This window comes from Schistocerca gregaria, chromosome 1 (genome assembly GCF_023897955.1).
Source record: "Schistocerca gregaria isolate iqSchGreg1 chromosome 1, iqSchGreg1.2, whole genome shotgun sequence".
In the NCBI taxonomy this organism is placed as follows: domain Eukaryota; kingdom Metazoa; phylum Arthropoda; class Insecta; order Orthoptera; family Acrididae; genus Schistocerca; species Schistocerca gregaria.
Window position 1 is genome coordinate 1,071,272,729 of NC_064920.1, and position 18,323 is coordinate 1,071,291,051.

An 18,323-nucleotide genomic window follows, 5' to 3' on the forward strand; every position below is an offset into this window, starting at 1 on the left:
CTCCATCCCAGCTGGAAATCGGACCTGGGCCCCCCGGCATGACTAGCTGGTGCGCTGTCCACTCAGCTATCGTGGCGGACTATGTAGTACTGAAATGGGAACAGGAAAGGGCTAAATGGATAAGGACAATGACTAACGAAGGTTGAGGCCAGAAGGGTTATGGGAATGGAGGATATATCCACTTGTTTCTTGGCCACAATTTGTTGATGGCCATCATACAGACAGATAGCTTGTTGGCTGTCATGCCCATGGCAAATGCAGCACAGTGGTTGAAGCTTAGTTTATAAATTAAATGACTGATATCTCACAAAGTCTTTTATTTGATGGGATAGGTGATGTATGTGACTGGACTGGAGTAGGTGGTTGTAGGAAGATGGGTCTTGCATCTAGGCCTATTACAGGGATATGAGCCATGAGGCAAGAGGTTGGGGGCAGGGGTTGTGTAGGGATGATCGAGGATATTGTGTAGGTTCAGTGGGCGATGGAATACCACAGTGGGAGGGGTAGGGAGGATAGTGGGTAGGTCATTTCTCATTTTGGGGCACAATTAAAGGTAGTTGAAACCCTGATGGAGAATGTAACTCAGTTGACCCAGTCCTGTGTGGTACTGAGCCATGAGGGGAATGCTTCTCTGTGGCCATACTGTGAGGTCTTGGTGGGTGACTGGAAAGATAAGGCATGGGAAATCTGTTTTTGTATGAGGTTGAGAGGGTAATTACAGTCTGTAAAGGCCTCAGTGAGATCCCTGGTATCTTTCGAGAGGGACTCCTTGTGACTGCAGATGTGACTGCCACAGATGACTAGACTGTATGGCAGGGACTTCTTGGTATGGAATCAGTGGCACCTGTCGAAGTGGAGGTATTGCTGGTGGTCAGTAGGTTTGATATGATCAGAGGTACTGATGTAGCCATCTTTGAGGTGGAGGTCAACATCAAGGAAGATGGCTTGTTGGGTTGAGTAGGACCCTACGAAGTAAATAGGAGATGGTGTTGAGGATCTGGAGGAATGTGGATAGGGTGTCCTCATCCTTGATCCAGATAATGAAGATGTCATCAGTGAATGTGAACCAGATGAGGGGTTTGGAATTCTGGGTATTTCAGAAGGATTCCTCTAGATGCCCCACAAATAGGTCAGCATAGGATGATGCCATGTGGATGCCCATAGCTGTACCCTGGATTTGAATGTAGATAATGCCCTCAAAGGAGAAGTAACCGCGGGTGAGGATACAGTTGGTCCTGGCAATTAGGAAGGAGTTGGTTGGTGTGGAATCCATCGGGCTTTGGGCATTGGGCATTCAAAAGTGACAAGACCATGGGCATTAGGGATGTTGGTGTAAAGGGAGGTGGCATCAATAGTGATCAGCAGGGCACAATGTGGTAAAGGAACAAACACTGTGGAGAGTTGGTGGAGGAAATGGTTGGTATTTTTTATATAGGAGAGTAGGACGTAGGTAATAGGCTGCTGGTGTCAGTCTCCGAGAGCAGAGATTCTCACAGTGAGAGCACAGTAACCAGCCACAATGGGGCATCCTGGGTAGTTGGGTTTATGGACTTTAGGAAGCATCTATAAGGTAGGCATGCAGTGAGTAGTAGGGGTGAGGAGAGAGATGGACTCAGGGGAAAGATCCTGGTCTGGGCCCAAGGATTTGAGAAGAGAGTGGACATCCTGCTGAATTTCTGGAATGGCGTCATTGTGGCATGATTTTCAGGTGGATGAATCTGACAGCAGGCAGAGTCCTTCTGCCAGGTAATGATTGCAATTCAAAACAACAGTGATGGAGCCTATCAGCAGGTAGGATTATAAGGTTGGATCAGTTTTTAGGTGGTGAGTTGTGATTCTTTCTGTGGGTGTAGGGTTAGTTTGCATGTTGTGACAGATTAGGGAATGACGCCGAGGCAAGGTTCAATGCTAAGAAAGGTAACAGGAGGTGATTTGGTGGCAGTTGGGATGGATCACAGTTGGATGCAGTGAACTGAGATCTGCTGTCTTTTTTCAACAGACTCCTTGTTGGCTGAAAGCTCATTTTGTGACAGTCTTTTTGTTGTCCTTATCTGTGACTCAGCATATCTGCTATATGGTGTGTAGCATCTATCCTTTTCATAATACTGTTATATTCCGTCCTGTATTTTCCATTGTTTGATCTTGTCATAAGAGTTACATATAGTTACATCAAGTAAAAAGAAAACAGTCAGTGCCCCAACGATACAGATAGCCACACCGTAGGTGCAACCACAATGGAGGGGTATATGTTGAGAGGCCAGACAAATGTGTGGTTCCTGAAGATGGGCAGCAGCCTTTTCAGTAGTTGCAGGGGCAACAGTCTGGATGATTGACTGATCTGGCCTTGTAACACTAACCAAAACGGCCTTGCTGTTGTGATACTGTGAACAGCTGAAAGTAAGGGGAAACTACAGCCGTAATTTTTCCCGAGGGCATGAAGCTTTACTGTGTGGTTAAATGATGATGGCATCCTCTTGGGTAAAATATTCCAGAGGTAAAATAGTCCCCCCATTCAGATCTCCGGACGGGGACTACTCAGGAGGACGTCATTATCAGGAGAAAGAAAACTGGCATTCTACGGATCGGAGTGTGGAATGCCAAATCCCTTAACCGGGCAGGTAGGTTAGAAAATTTAAAAAGGGGAATGGATAGGTTAAAGTTAGATATAGTGGGAATTAGTGAAGTTTGGTGGCAGGAGGAACAAGACTTCTGGTCAGGCGAATACAGGGTTATAAATACAAAATCAAATAGGGGTAATGCAGGAGTAGGATTAATAATGAACTAAACATATAGGAGTGCAGGTAAGCTACTACAAACAGCATAGTGAACGTATTATAGTGGCCAAGATGGACATGAAGCCTGTGCCTACTACAGTAGTACAAGTTTATATGCCAACTAGCTCTGCAGATGACGAAGAAATTGATGAAATGTATGATGACATAAAAGAAATTATTCAGGTAGTGAAGGGAGACAAAAATTTAATAGTCATGGGTGACTGGAATTCGACATAGGGGAAAGGGAGAGAAGGAAACATAGTAGGTGAATAAGAATTGGGGCTAAGAAATGAAAGAGGAAGCCGTCTGGTAGAATTTTGCACAGAGTATAACTTAATCATAGCTTGGTTCAAGAATCATGAAAGAAGGTTGTATACATTGAAGAATCCTGGAGATACTAAAAGGTATCAGATAGATTATATAATGGTAAGACAGAGATTTAGGAACCAAGTTTTAAATTGTAAGACATTTCCAGGGGCAGATGTGGACTCTGACCACAATCTATTGGTTATGAACTGTAGGTTAAAACTGAAGAAATTGCAAAAAGGTGGGAATTTAAAGAGATGGGACCTGGACAAACTGCCTAAACCAGAGGTTGTACAGAGTTTCAGGGACAGCATAAGGGAATAATTGACAGGAATGGGGGAAAGAAATACAGTAGAAGACGAATGGGTAGCTCTGAGGGATGAAATAGTAAAGGCAGCAGAGGATCAAGTAGGTAAAAAGATGAGGGCTAATAGAAATCCTTGGGTAACGGAAGAAATATTGAATTTAATTGATGAAAGGAAAAAATATAAAAATGCAGTAAATGAAGCAGGCAAAAAGGAATACAAACGTCTCAAAAATGAGATCGACAGGAAGTGCAAAATGGCTAAGTAGGCATGGCTATAGGACAAATGTAGAGATGTAGAAGCATATCTCACTAGGGGTAAGATAGATACAGCCTACAGGAAAATTAAAGAGACCTTTGGAGAAAAGAGAACCACTTGTATGAATATCAAGAGCTCAGATGGAAACCCAGTTCTAAGCAAAGAGGGGAAAGCAGAAATGTGGAAGGAGTATATAGAGGGTCTATACAAGGGCGATGTACTCGAGGACAATATTATGGAAATGGAAGAGGATGCAGATGAAGATGAAATGGGAGATACGATACTGCGTGAAGAGTTTGACAGAGCACTGAAAGACCTGAGACGAAACAAGACCCCAGGAGTAGACAACATTCCATTAGAACTACTGATGGCCTTGTGAGAGCCAGTCCTGACAAAACTCTACCATCTGGTGAGCAAGATGTACGAGACAGGTGAAATACCCTCAGACTTCAAGAAGAATATAATAATTCCAATCCCAAAGAAAGCACGTGTTGACAGATGTGAAAATTACCAAACTATCAGTTTAATAAATCACAGCTGGAAAATACTAATGGCAATTATTTGCAGACAAATGGAAAAACTGGTTGAAGCTGACCTCGGGGAAGATCAGTTTGGGTTCCGTAGAAATGTTGGAACACATGAGGCAATATTGACCTTACGACTTATCTTAGAAGGAAGATTAAGGAAAGGCAAACCTACGTTTCTAGCATTTGTAGACTTAGAGAAAGCTTTTGACAATGTTGACTGGAATACTCTCTTTCAAATTCTAAAGGTGGCAGGGGTAAAATACAGGGAGCAAAAGGCTATTTACAATTTGTACGGAAACCAAATGGCAGTTATAAGAGTAGAGGGGCATAAAAGGGAAGCAGTGGTTGGGAAGGGAGTGACAGGGTTGTAGCCTCTCCCCAATGTTATTCAATCTGTATATTGAGCAAGCAGTAAAGGAAACAAAAGAAAAATTTGGAGTAGGTATTAAAATCCGGGGATAAGAAATAAAAGTTTGAGGTTCACCGATGACATTGTAATTCTGTCAGAGACAGCAAAGGACCTGTAAGAGCAACTGGACAGAATGGACAGTGTCTTGAAAGAAGGATATAAGGTGAACATCAACAAAAGTAAAACGAGGATAATGGAATGTAGTCGAATTAAATTGGGTGATGCTGTGGGAATTAGATTAGCAAATGAGAATCTTAAAGTAGTTTTGCTTTTGGGGACCAAGATAACTGATGATGTTCAAAGTAGAGAGGATATAAAATGCAGACTGACAATGGCAAGGAAAGCGTTTCTGAAGAAGAGAAATTTGTTAACATCGAGTATAGATTTAAGTGTCAGGAAGTCGTTTCTGAAAGTATTTGTATGGAGTGTAGCAATGTATGGAAGTGAAATATGGACAATAAATAGTTTGGACAAGAAGAGAATAGAAGCTTTTGAAATGTGGTGCTACAGAAGAATGTTGAAGATTAGGTGGGTAGATCATGTAACTAATGAGGAGGTATTGAATAGGATTGGGGAGAAGAGAAGTTTGTAGCACAACTTGACTAGAAGAAGGGATCGGTTGGTAGGACATGTCCTGAGGCATCAAGGGATCACAAATTTAGCACTGGAGGGCAGTGTGGAGGGTAAAAATCGTAGAGGGAGACCAAGAGATGAATACACTAAGCAGATTCAGAAGGATGTAGGTTGCAGTCTCAGGACTGAAGACCACAACAACAACAACAACTTCTATTGTACCCACTGACAAGTCTTTCTTTCGATAAAAGAAGCAACATTTTCATCTGATTAAGATTAAAAATAATTATACTGAAAAATTACCTATAGAATTGAAAAGTTTCCTGGATGCTGTCAGACTTATAATTTCTCTCCTCTGCAACCAGAATGAGACAGGGCTCATAACAAAACTCAACAGCCACATCACCAAGTATGGTAAGGCAGAGAGCAATCCATTCTGAAACCCAGAACAATCTATTCTGTACAATGACAGTATATCATAAACATGGCACAGATAATGCAGTTATATAACAATGAGATAATTCTAACAGCTTATGCAAACTGGACAATAATTATTCTAAAAGAAATCTTTTGGCACAGTAAGAGAAATGCTGAAAGCATGGGAATCAGTTGCATCATACATTGATAATCACCACCGCAATAAAGCAGTGGCTACGCGCGCAACAAATTTATTTCACGATAATGCTGTCTCACATTTTCGCCAAGTGCTGAAGCATGAGCAGATACAAATAACTATAGATAGTTTCCTAGTAAAAAGAATTAGTATAATAATAATGTACATAATACTGTATGTATAATTTTCTTTGAATAAATGGCATGAATATGATAAAACTTTTAGTGTTTTTTCTGCATGGAATGCATTATCATATTTTACATTAATTTATTTGTGATAAATTGTTTCACTTAATGAGTGTTTTGCACTACAAGTAAGATTGTGAAACAAATTATGCCCATTATACTAGGTTCCATTGTACTTCCTTTACACTTACCCATGAGATAAACAAGCCTGTAACCATTCATACTGCCATTCTTGTATACATTCAATGCAGTATTTCAGTTGACCTTAATGCGGATACCACAGGCTTGAGCTGCATTTGTTGCACTGCTCAAATGTTTTTTAATGAATCTTTATCAAGGACAAACTGCAATTTGCCAGTATCCTATGAATATATAAAAGATGGCCATTGACTTTGCTAAAACTGTGTTTGTGTAATTGTTCCGCTTCATATCTCCAGTCACTGTTACCACATGACATTCGTAGGAATTGCATTTGCCTCAGTACCACACAACACGTACTAACAAAAGTATGATCACATATAGCATCAAACGAAATTTGTTATTATATTAGAGACACAACATGTTATCTTGGATGGAGAGTCATCAAAAGATATAGAAGTAACTTCAGACACCCCAAAGAAGTGTGTTGGGACCTTCACTGGAATGTTGTATATTCGTGATCTGACTGACAACATTAATGGTAACTTTCTTTTGCAGGTGATGCAGTTGTCTATAATGAAGTACTGTCTGATAAATATTACATAATTATCCAGTCAGATTCTGGTAAGATATAAAAATGGCACAATGATAGATAACTTGCTTTGATGTTCAGGAACACAACATTCACAAAAGACAAAAATGTAGTATCCTAGGATTACAAACTCAATGAATCACAATTGGAATCACTCAGCTCATACAAATAAATGTATTAAGAACTTGTGGAGATAAGAAATGGAGTGGCCAGTCAAAGTAAAAGAAATGACAGAGTTCAGTTGATTGGTAGGATACAGAGGAAATGGAATCAGTCTACAAAGTAAACTGATTACAAGTTACTCATGCTATCCATCCTAGAATATTGCTCAACTGTAAGACCCATACCAATTCAATTCAACTTATTAGAATCCTTGTGTCTCACCACATGTGAATGAGACAGGAACTGAAATTAAGGGTAGCAAAGCAAGAGCTGAAATGCTTAACTCCATTTGCAAATGTTCCTTTAGGATAGAAAACCCACAATAATTTCTCCAATTTAATTCTCATACCCATGAAAGGATGAATGAAATTAGTGTTTGTGTCAGTGGTGTTGAGAAATAGCAGAAATTGTTAAATTTGAACAAAGCTCCAGGCTCTGATGGAATCCCTGTCACATTCTATACTGAATTTGCTGCTGAGTTAGCCCCTCACCCCCTTTTAATTATAATCTATCATCACAGCTCCGTTGAACAAAAAAACCATGCCCAATTGCTGGAAAAAAAGCACAGGTCACACCCATCTACAAGAAGGGTAGTAGAAGTGGCCCACAAAATTACCATCCAGTATCCTTGACATCCTTTTGTTGTGGAATCTGAAATCATATTTTGAGCTCAAACATAATGAAAAATCTTGAACAGCATGACCTCCTCAATGCCAAGCAGCATGGATTCCAAAAACATCAATCATATGCAATCCAACTCACATTTTTTCCAACTCACATTTTTCTCATATGATATACTGAAAGCTTTGGATCAAGGCAGTCAGGTAGATGCAGTATTTCCTGATTTTCAAAAAGCATTTGAATCAGTACCACATCTACACTTATTGTCAAAAGTACAATCATATGGGGTATCAAGTGAAATTTGTGACTGGATTGAGGACCTTTTGGTAGGGAAGAAACAGCATGTTGTCTTGGATGGAGGGTCATTGTCAGATATAGAAGTAACTTCAGGTGTGCCCCAAGGAAGTGTGTTGGGACCCTTGCTGTTCATGGTGTATACTAAAGACCTTGCAGACAATGTAAATAGTAATCTCAGACTTATTGCAGATGATGCTGTTATCTATAAAGAAGCTGTCTGAAAGAAGCTGCGGAAGATTTCACGGTGGTGTAAAGACTGGCAACTTGCTTTAAATGTTCCAAATGTAAAATTACGTGCTTCACAAAACAAAAAAATGTAGTAGCTTATGAATATAGTACTAATGGGTCACTGTTAGAATCAGTCAACTCATACAAATTTGGGGGTGTAATTTTGTAGGGATATGAAATGGAATGATCACACAGGCTCAGTAGTGGGTAAAGCATGTTTATTGGTAGAATACTGCAAAAGTGTAATGAGTTTACTATGGAGATTGCTTACACATCACTTTTGTGGCCGGTTCTAGAACACTGCACAAGTGTGTGAGACCCATAGCAAACAGGACTTACAGTAATATTGATTGTGTATAGAAAAGAGCAGCATGAATGGTGGGTTTGTTTGACCCATGGGAGACTGTCACAGAGATACTGAAGCAACTGGACTCTTGAAGACAGACATGAACTATCCTGAGAAAGTCTGTTAACAAGGTTTCAAGGGCCAGCATTAAATGATGACTCTAGGATAATACTACCCCCCCCCCCCCCTACATATTACACTGTAGGAATCATGAGTATAAGATTAGAATAATTACTGCATTGAAATAATCATTCTCCCTATGCTCCATATGTGAATGGAATGGAGAGAAACCCTAATAACTGGTACAATATTACATACCATCCGCCATGCACTTCACAGTGGTTTGCAGAGTACAGATGTAGATATAGCTGCCACACACATAAAACAATCATAATATAAATTAGCATAGTGGAAGGCATGTTACTATATTTTATGTAAATATATTTCTTAAACTAAGCAGTTCTCTTCACTATAGTGAAGGAAATTAGCTGCTCTATTTTCAATGCTGCTGATTCATGCATTGTTCAGTGCTATAAGAACTGTTGCTAATTAATATTACTTGACTTTTTTAAAAATATGTGGAACCCAGATTTTTTTATTTACTTAGGTAAGCAATGAATAGAATATTTTGGCTGATAAAAAGTACCTTTTTTGATACAAGGTTGTGAGTATTTCTCTATGAAAATCATCTCTATTTGATGTTTCATAGCTATGGAATTGATTGTCTAATACACAGTTCCTGATGTCATGACTTTAAATTCCTTGAAAGATAGTCCCAAGAAAACCTCAGACATTACGTAATACATAACTGTTGGAGGTTTGAGTGATAGGTAATGCCTCTATGCACTGTATTCCTCAATAGATGGAGCACTGAGATCTAACTGATTTCAGTAAGTTGTGAGGAGTCTACGTGCAACTCAGTTAACTGCAAGCTACTGCTGCGATTTGATGCATTGTTATTGTGGTCAAATTGGAGCAGTCAATGGGAGCTAGTCAGTGCAACTGAAACAATATGCTATCAACACCTTCCCAACAACAAAATTATGTGTCAAAGCAGTTTAGGACAATGTATGTGTTGATGTTAGCACTGTGTGGTGCTGCGTAAATACAGCTAAGGCCGACAGGCTTGAAACATTGAAATTGTGTGACAAACAAAGAACTGTATGAACATTTTCAGCAAATAACAAATTTCACAAGAGAATATGAGAAGAGTGTCTTTGACCTGTAAAAAAGTGCCTCAGGAAAATTCGAGGGGAGAATGAGAATGTTTTGTTGTAACAAGAGAATGCCAGGCCATAAACTAAATGTCATCATGGAAGAGCTTAGGTGACATACTTGTGACAACACTGCATCTGCTATACAGTCCACATTTGGCACCCTGTAATTTTCATCTCTTTCCGAAAAGGTAAAAGGCTTTTGTAGGTACTACTATTGCTCCAATGAAGATATCCAGATGGTAATGAAGAGCTGGTTGTGGAGCCAGAAGTTGGGTTCTTATGTGATGCCTTCATGAAACTTAATCCTCATTGTCAAAGGTGATCCAGTTATCTGCCTATCAAATAAAAAAATGGTAGTACCTCATTAAACAAGAAATTCTAAAGAAACTCAGTTTCTCATTTACTAAATCACTCCCATCCAGTCACTTAAGACTATTTATCAAAGCATTATTTGTCATTCAATTCTCATTTGTTCTTTTGAAAGCATTAGTGTTGAATTTTTTCATACAAATGAGATATGTACTAGTTTCGTGGATGGTGTCTTATGTTATGGTACAGCAGTTCAAGGATTCCAATGCCTGCTGTTAATACTACTCTATCTGTTGTGAATTTCAATAAATCTGAGCAATGAATATTAACTGTTTAATAATGTACTGACACCTTTACAAAATAGTTTGTCTTTATATTTGTTTTTTCACATATACACCAGTTAACTAACAACAAAGTTACAAAATTACTGTGATTATTTTTCATTTATCTTAATGGCTACTATAAGCCCTGCACCTCAACCACAGTGATGTGGATGATGCACAGTTCTGCAATGAACCTGAAGTTGTTAACTGCCAGCTTGTACTGTTCTGCAGAAGTCTTAAGTGTCAATCTTGGATAACAATCATAGGTAATATTCATTGCACTTGTTGTGGAGGAAGCAACAATGTTCCCCATTTATTACACAGTGGCTAAGTTGGCTGTAATCTCACCAGAAGGCACATCGTAGATGCTAGCAATACTAGCATGTTTAAAAATTTACTCCATTCTCAGACCAATGAAGATGATGTAGATATGAAAACTTTACTACCCCTGACATACTGGGTCATCATTTCAATATGGTCTTCCCAGTAAAACAAAACAAAGTACAATACTCACACAGAAAAATGGATAATAGGTGGATGACAAAGGATATAAGAATGCCATGTAAGATTAAGAGGTCACAGTATGAGCCAAGTGTAAAAACAGATGATTCAAGTTTTGCACAGTTATTTCAAACATTCAAGAATATCCTTCATAAAGTAATATCTAAACCAAAACAACTAGCAAATAAAGCCTACATAAATGATTTGCATAACAAATGTAAAGCCATGTGGGATATTGTCAGAGAAACCTTACAAACTGATATCAAACAGAAAAGATCAGAATCTCTTTAATGTAATAATCACCAAATATATTTATGATACATTCAATACACCCTTTTTTGAAATTGCTAAGTCTTTCAGTTGGTCACTCTCCACCAACAAAATCTTTCTCTCCAAAGAGTAAAAATTCTAATACCTGCGGCTTTGAAAAAGGTTCTCCTAATTATTAGGGATATGAAAAATTCTTTCCTGTCTGATGTTGATGGTTTACCTAGCTTTATAATGAACCCTGTACAATCACTTTGCAAACATAACCAAGAGCTCCATGGGTACTGGCATTTTCACTCAACTACTCAAAACCTCCAAAATAGTTCCATTACACAAGAAAGAGGACAAGCATGAGGTCAACAACTGCCAACCAATATCTCTACTCCCAACTGTGTCAAAAATAATAGAAAAAATTGTATATACTCAAGGGCATAGCTGTCAGAGCTAGCAAAGGACCTGGAAGAGCAGTTGAATGGAATGGGCAGTTTCTTGAAAGGAAGTTATAAGATGAACATCAACAAAACAAAATTAGGATAATGGAATGTAGTCAAATTAAATCATATGATGCTGAGGGAATTAGATTAGGAAATGAGATACTTAAAGTAGTAGATGAGTTTTGCTATTTGGGGAGCAAAATAACTGATGATGGTCAAAGTAGAGAGGATATAAAATGTAGACTGGCTATGGGCAGGAAAGCGTTTCTGAAGAAGAGAAATTTGTTAACATCAAGTATAGATGACAAAAATCTATTCTAGGTGTGGTGGGCAAAGTCTCAGACAGAACAGATCTCATTTCAGAGCATGATTTTAGGAAGTCATGGCCTTGTCAAAGCAGGTGATTAATACATTCCAAACTAGGAGATTGCTGAGTGACAAGTGGTGTGCTCTGAAGTTTGATCCCTCCAAAAAACAGCTTTGGAGAACATTACTTGTTGCTCAGTATTATCCTGGTCTGGAATGTATTAATTATCTACTTCAACAAGACCATAATGTCCTAAAATCATCCTCTGCAATGAGAACCATTCTGTCTGAGATTTTTCCCACCACACATAGAATAGTTTTCATCACCATCCCAATCTCCGCAATATCCTTGTCAAACCCTATGCTCTTTCTGCATCCATCTCCCTACCCTATGGTTCCTACCCCTGTGACTGTACCCACTGCAAGACTTGCCCTATGCATCCTCTTATCACCACCTGTACCAGCCCTGTAACTGGCTAAACATATAGTATCAAAGTGGAGAACCACACGTGAAATGATATATATCATATATAGCAACTGTTATGTAAAGATTGTTTGACCTTCTACAGCAGCATGACTACCAACAAATTATCACTTAGGATGAATGGGCATTGGCAGACATCCTCTACAACATGACAGTCGTGACCTTGGTGTCTGTTTCACCTCATGCGCCATCTGGATTCTTCCTGCACACACGAGTTTCCCATAACTTCACAGGTGGGAACTAGCGCTACAACATGTCCTTGGTTCTCGCCACCTGCCTGGTCTTAATTTACATTAATTTCTTCAGTCTCAGCATTTCTTCACAATAGCTACTCCTTTCTTCACTCCATTTTAGTTTTTTACATCTTTCATTCTCTTATCTGTCTATTTTTTGCCATTCCCCTCCCACCTTTGTTATGTGCAATACACTTAGCTTTTCACTCTTATTAACTCATACATAATGTTTTAGTAGTAATCTCTGTCTTCCATATTACCCTGTCTTCTGCCTTTAAGCTCTCAGGTTTTCAAATCTCATCTGGTGCCATCCCCAATAACCAATCTTTCCATTTCAACCCATCTGCTAACCCTCCCCTGATCCACAGTTCTGCGCGACTTTTCCAAACTGTACCCCTTTTTCTAGACCTCTTCGATACTTTTCCTTCACCCCTCTTCGTTGTCCTACAGCTCTTCTGCCAGAAGAAGGAGCCACTGCCTCTGAAAGTTTGCATAATTATAAACCTGTTTTTTATGTGCATGTTTTGTTGCTGCTTGGTGAGTAGATTTTTCAGCTCTGCATTGTTAGAACTTCTATCCCACATCATGAACATGATTTTGCAGATAAATAAATAAATGTAATTGAGGTCTGAGGATAACCACATAATAATGAATAGAGCCCAGATTTGAAGGTTCTAACCTTATAAAACCTAAAAAAGGGCTAAATCATACTTAAAGGTATAAAAGGGGCTAAATAGCACTTTCAAAGAAAAGGTAGAGGCTAAAGAGAACTTTTGCAGAAAAACATGGTTTTTAGATAGATTTTCTGTATTAGTATTGTCCGCCCCGATAGCTGCGTGGTCAGTGTGATGGACTGCCATCCTACAGGCCCGGGTTCGATTCCCGGTTGGGTCAAAGATTTTCTCCACTCAGGGACTAGGTGTTGTGTTGTCTTCAGCATTATTTCATCCCAATCTGGTGCACAGGTCACCCAATGTGGTGTCGAATTTATTAAGACCTCCACCAAGGTGGCCAGACCTGCCCCACAATGGACCTCCCAGCCAATGACACCAACGCTCATTTCCATTTGTATTAGTATTAGGGAAACTCAATAATGTGAATTTGTACATTTTAAGAAATGACATAATGAATACATTTATGCACTGCACTGAAACTAAGAATTTGTATGGCATACTGTTGCTTGTCTTTATAACTCGATAATGTGTCACCAAGCAGCTGCATTGGTGACACCTGAGTCTACTTATTTTTGTAATCTGGAACGTATAATAAATACAGCACACTCTGTAATCAACATAGGGTATGGCGCATTGTCGCTTTCAGAATATGTCCCTATGCCATTGCACTTGGAAAAACTTAGCTAGTCTTTACTTAAATGTCATCTACCAATAGAGAGATATATTAAAGGAACAAATCAGTGACACTTGTGTCTATTTATTTTTGTAATTGCAAAGGAAATTTGGATATTGTGTTGACTCCTATTGAGTAGTGTGCTTTAAGTGTAATTTTGTCATGCCTGCTAAACACAAATCATCAAAAGTTGGTCTTGGAAGCAATAGATTGAGTAACGCTGCCAACTGGGTAATTTTTTACCAAGCCTGTCAAAAACAAGTAAGTAAACATGTTATTTTTATCAATCATTTTCTCTACCAGTCTTTGGGCTAGTCAGTCTTCTTCCTTCAGACTTTCAAATCAAAATTTACAATTTGTTTTCTGAAGTGCATACACAGTTCTATTGAAGTTACCATTTTATGTGCTAATATACATATTTTTTAGCTACTGCCATCTCCTTGATGTTTGTTTGTTTTAATTTTGGTAAACCATGATAAAAAGTCACATTTCCTTCAACGGAAAGATACTGCAGCTAACTATATGAGCATCACTAGGAAAAAGAATAAACAATAGATTCAACCATCAATTTCCTGTATGACAAGTAGTGTAGAGCACAGCTTTAATCTAAACTTGTGTAGCACTTTAGTGTCAACTAATGTGCCATGGAGTGTGTTAAAGAACCCTACCTTTAAGGGCTTCTTGGAGACCTTCAATGACTGCAATATTCCAGATGAGTCAACATTGTGCAAAAATGATTTAGACCTGATGTATGAAAAGGCTATTGCTGGTATTAAAACATACATTGGTGACCATTATATTTCATTTTCAATTGGCAAGACCACTGACAGTTGGGTAACTTTATAGCTAATATCGTCATGAGGAAATAAGATTCCATGACACCAGGAAAACCCCACCTACTCCACTGTAAAGAATTGGTGAACATGAATCACAAAACTGCAGTCTCCACTGCCAGGGATGCCATGCACATCCTGTGGCCAGGAGAAGATAGGGATGATAAATTTTTGCTATTACTAACAGACTGTGCTATGCATATGTTAAAGGCAGGAACAACAATGAAGGAATTCTGTCCTAGTATGATTCATTGCATATCACTTATTACACCTACCTTACTCTTGGCCTACACTGTCTAACAAAGGAAGTCACAAATAATTTTCCTGAGGTTAACAATACCAAATGCAGTATTTTTCAGAGCTCCTTTGTGCACTCAGTATTTTAAGGAAATAGCTTCAAGCATTCCCTTCCCACCTGAACTCATGCTTACACGTTGGTGCAGCTGGCTCTTGACAGATTTATATTATACAGAGTACTACCAAAAAGTCAAAGAGGTAGTGTACACATTTGACTCTAGTGAATCAGCTTTTATTGTAAAAGACAAGATGGCCCTTGAGAACAAAATGAATGTCGCATCCTTGGAATTTTTAGGAGATTACTTTCAACATCTACCTGTTGCAATTCAATGCCCTGAGCCCACATCTCTACCAGTGAAAGATGCTGTGGATGTTATCTCTGACATGCAGATGTATCTGGAGGAAATATCTGACTCATTGGGTACAGCATACATCACTAAATAATGGATTATTCTTCAGAGGAATCTGAGATATGAACGTATGATGAAAATGTCCACAGTTGTTCAGACGGAGAAGTTGAAAGGTGTACTGTATTGGGGATCACAAGTAAATGTTGGTGAAATATGCATCATTGACCTCTTGTGCTATAGAGAGATTGTTCTCAGCCTACAAAAATGCACTGAGAAACAAAAGAAAAAGTTTCACTTTGCAAAACTTAGAAATGTGGTTAACTGTGTGCTGCAATATCAAAATGCAATAGCAAATTTCTTGTTAACTGCAGATTAGGATATGGATTGTGCTCATAGACAGGTACACATTTCAAGTGTGTTTGTATGTCAGTGACACACAAGAAGAATTTTCTCAGTAGAAGACTTTTCGTCAAAGTACTACGAAAAGACCACTGTAGCATTGGTAAATATCTCAACTTTTTTGCATTTTGAAGTGCCTATATAAAGAACAGTCAATTTTTGCTTTCTGTAAATAACAAGAATAACTGTGTCATAATTACAATAAAACTTTCGTATTCTAATATTAGTCTTCATTATATTTTTATTAAAAGATTCCAAATATGCCAAAACAGTTTGTTTGAACCTAAAAACTGCTATTCCAAGAAAATGAAGGACTAAAATTCATTTTCTAAAAATCTGGGCCCCAATAACGAATATGAGTGGCTAGAAAGTATAAATTACCAAGAATTAGGCAAAAACTAACAAAATGAAGAGACCAATACCAACCTCAAATTGTATCATGTGATATAGTTCCGGGTTTTTAGTTCAAATATATGTTTACACATGAATTCCACAAGATATAAGGGCTTATGCAGAAACCAAATTACTTTAACTTGTCAGAATTAATGTGAGCACTCCTATCAATCGTGTTTATACGATACAGAAACATAGTTTTTCTCAAACAAATTTTGTCATGCTATTACTCCATTTGGAACAAATAAAAATGTAATGTATGTGAAAATTAACATGGACAATCACAACCACAAGAAACTTCTTCTTCATGAGGTTACCAGTTTTGGGCTGTTTTAGACCATCTTCAGACCTACCACCATGACGGTAGACAGTAGTGCTGAATGGAGTTGGTGCTACAACTCCACAAAACTTGTGAAGTCGCAGTGCTATGATTCCACAAATACTCATTTGTGGAGTCATAATGCCTGCTCTGTTCACCACCACTATCTACCATTATGTTGATACGTCTGAAGATGGTCTAAATTAAACCAAAACAGAGAACTTTATAAAAAAAATAAAAAAAAGAAGTTTATTGCAGTTGTAACCATTCATGTTCATTTTCAAGTAAAATAAACCATTGTTCTCCATGAGAAATGTTCTCAAAGATTACCAGTGTGTGTGAAATAAGTAATCAGTTATCTTTTAGACCTCCTGTTAAAATGTTAGTTGCAACATGTCATACTACAAATTTTAAAATAAATTTACTCTAATCATTATGTGGAAATTTATTATATAATTTTAGTTTTCACTTTTATGACTACAGTTATACAGTTTGTTTCATTAGAAGTGATGTATCTACGTAAAAAAATACAAAGCTACAAAAAATAATTGTAATATACCACATTGAAAAAACCTTTTAGTATGTCAAAAAGCACATTTGTTAAGATGTACATGGTCTCAAAAAATTTAGATTTGTAAAAGTTTCTAATCAAAAAATGCAATCATCTAAAACCATTATTGCCACTGTTTGACTGTCCTAAGTTTTCTATACACAAAAAATGTACGCCTGTGTTTAAATCTCTGTTTCAATTAAAAATCTGTGATCTATGAGAAACATCTAGCACAAATACCTAACATACAAATATTAATGTGAAGTGTGACAGTGGCTCTTTGGACATGATATTTAGTTCAGTAGCAGCATATGTAAAATTGTGAAATTCATCAAAGTTGTCTTCTGTAGTGTTTTGCTGTCTGCATTGTATTGGAAATATTTTGTAAAATTTTATGAAGATATCATGCAGTAACTTGAAAGGACAATAACTAACTGGAAAAGAACAAATATATGTTTCATTCAAACTAGTCAAACACCTGAGACCTACTAGATGCCACTGCCAACCTCTTGCTGTCTTCAAATACAGATGAGTATAATTAACTGATTGTTTTTGAAAACTTGTCTTCCCTACCAAAAGTATCACGTGCCATATCAGTGTTGAACTAACTAGATGCAAAAATTAAAGTGAAACTTTTTGCAACTTTGTTCTTTTTAAAAAGTGTTTATTTATAAGAACCATGAATAAATAATTAATGTGCACATTTATTCCTATCCACAAAAAGTGACCGTTTGGCCTCATTTTAATTTGCTAGATAATAAGCTGTAAATGTGAAGATAAATAAATAAATAAACACATATTCAATCTCAGTGCATTTCAAGTATGAATATGAAGAAAGCAGTAGAACTTATGTGAAAGAAATGGAAAAATTCCTTGAACGCCATGAGGCATACATGTGAGAATAATAATTATGTGCACTTACCTTAGAAATGTCAAAATCAAGGATGTCAGCCATGTAAGTTGGCATTTCTGTCAGAAGTGTCCAAAATCCCCAGCACTGGCAAGCATGGACAATTGTGAGTGCTATCATGGGAGGTGATGTAATAATAGAAAACCAAGGAGTTGAATATCTCTGAAATGTATTAATTTTGGTTGTAACATCATGTAGTAGAAGTATTAGTACTACATTGTACATTAAAGTAATTGTCCAAATAACACGGGTCAAAATATAGTGCCCAAAACAAACACAGTACACTATTGGGTCACATTGCTACTACCACAAGGTAGTACAAAAACATAATATACATAGACCAAAAAAAAAATAATGCTAGGAGAAAACGCACAAAAAATTTGTAAATGCATGAGCTTTTGGATTCAGTGATCTCTACTGGCAGAATGGTTGAAGGGAAAGGCAGAGAGAGAAGGAAAGGATTGGTGAGTGTTAGGAAATAGGAAAATTTATAAAAAAGACCCACCCAAAAACTCAA

At 37.8% G+C, this 18,323-nt stretch overlaps 1 protein-coding gene across 2 annotated transcripts in view; it reads right to left on the reverse strand.

Annotated features, from left to right (window-relative positions):
- The window catches only part of LOC126281617 (putative inorganic phosphate cotransporter), a 433,128-nt gene that overhangs the window by 53,469 nt on the left and 361,336 nt on the right, over positions 1-18,323 (reverse strand). For both annotated transcript variants that reach the window (XM_049980742.1, XM_049980748.1), the window contains exons 6-7: positions 17,819-17,968; positions 5,456-5,588 (exon numbers count right to left, since the gene is read on the reverse strand). In XM_049980742.1, coding sequence (XP_049836699.1) covers positions 5,456-5,588; positions 17,819-17,968 — 283 coding nt within the window. The remainder of the gene's footprint in view (positions 1-5,455; positions 5,589-17,818; positions 17,969-18,323) is intronic.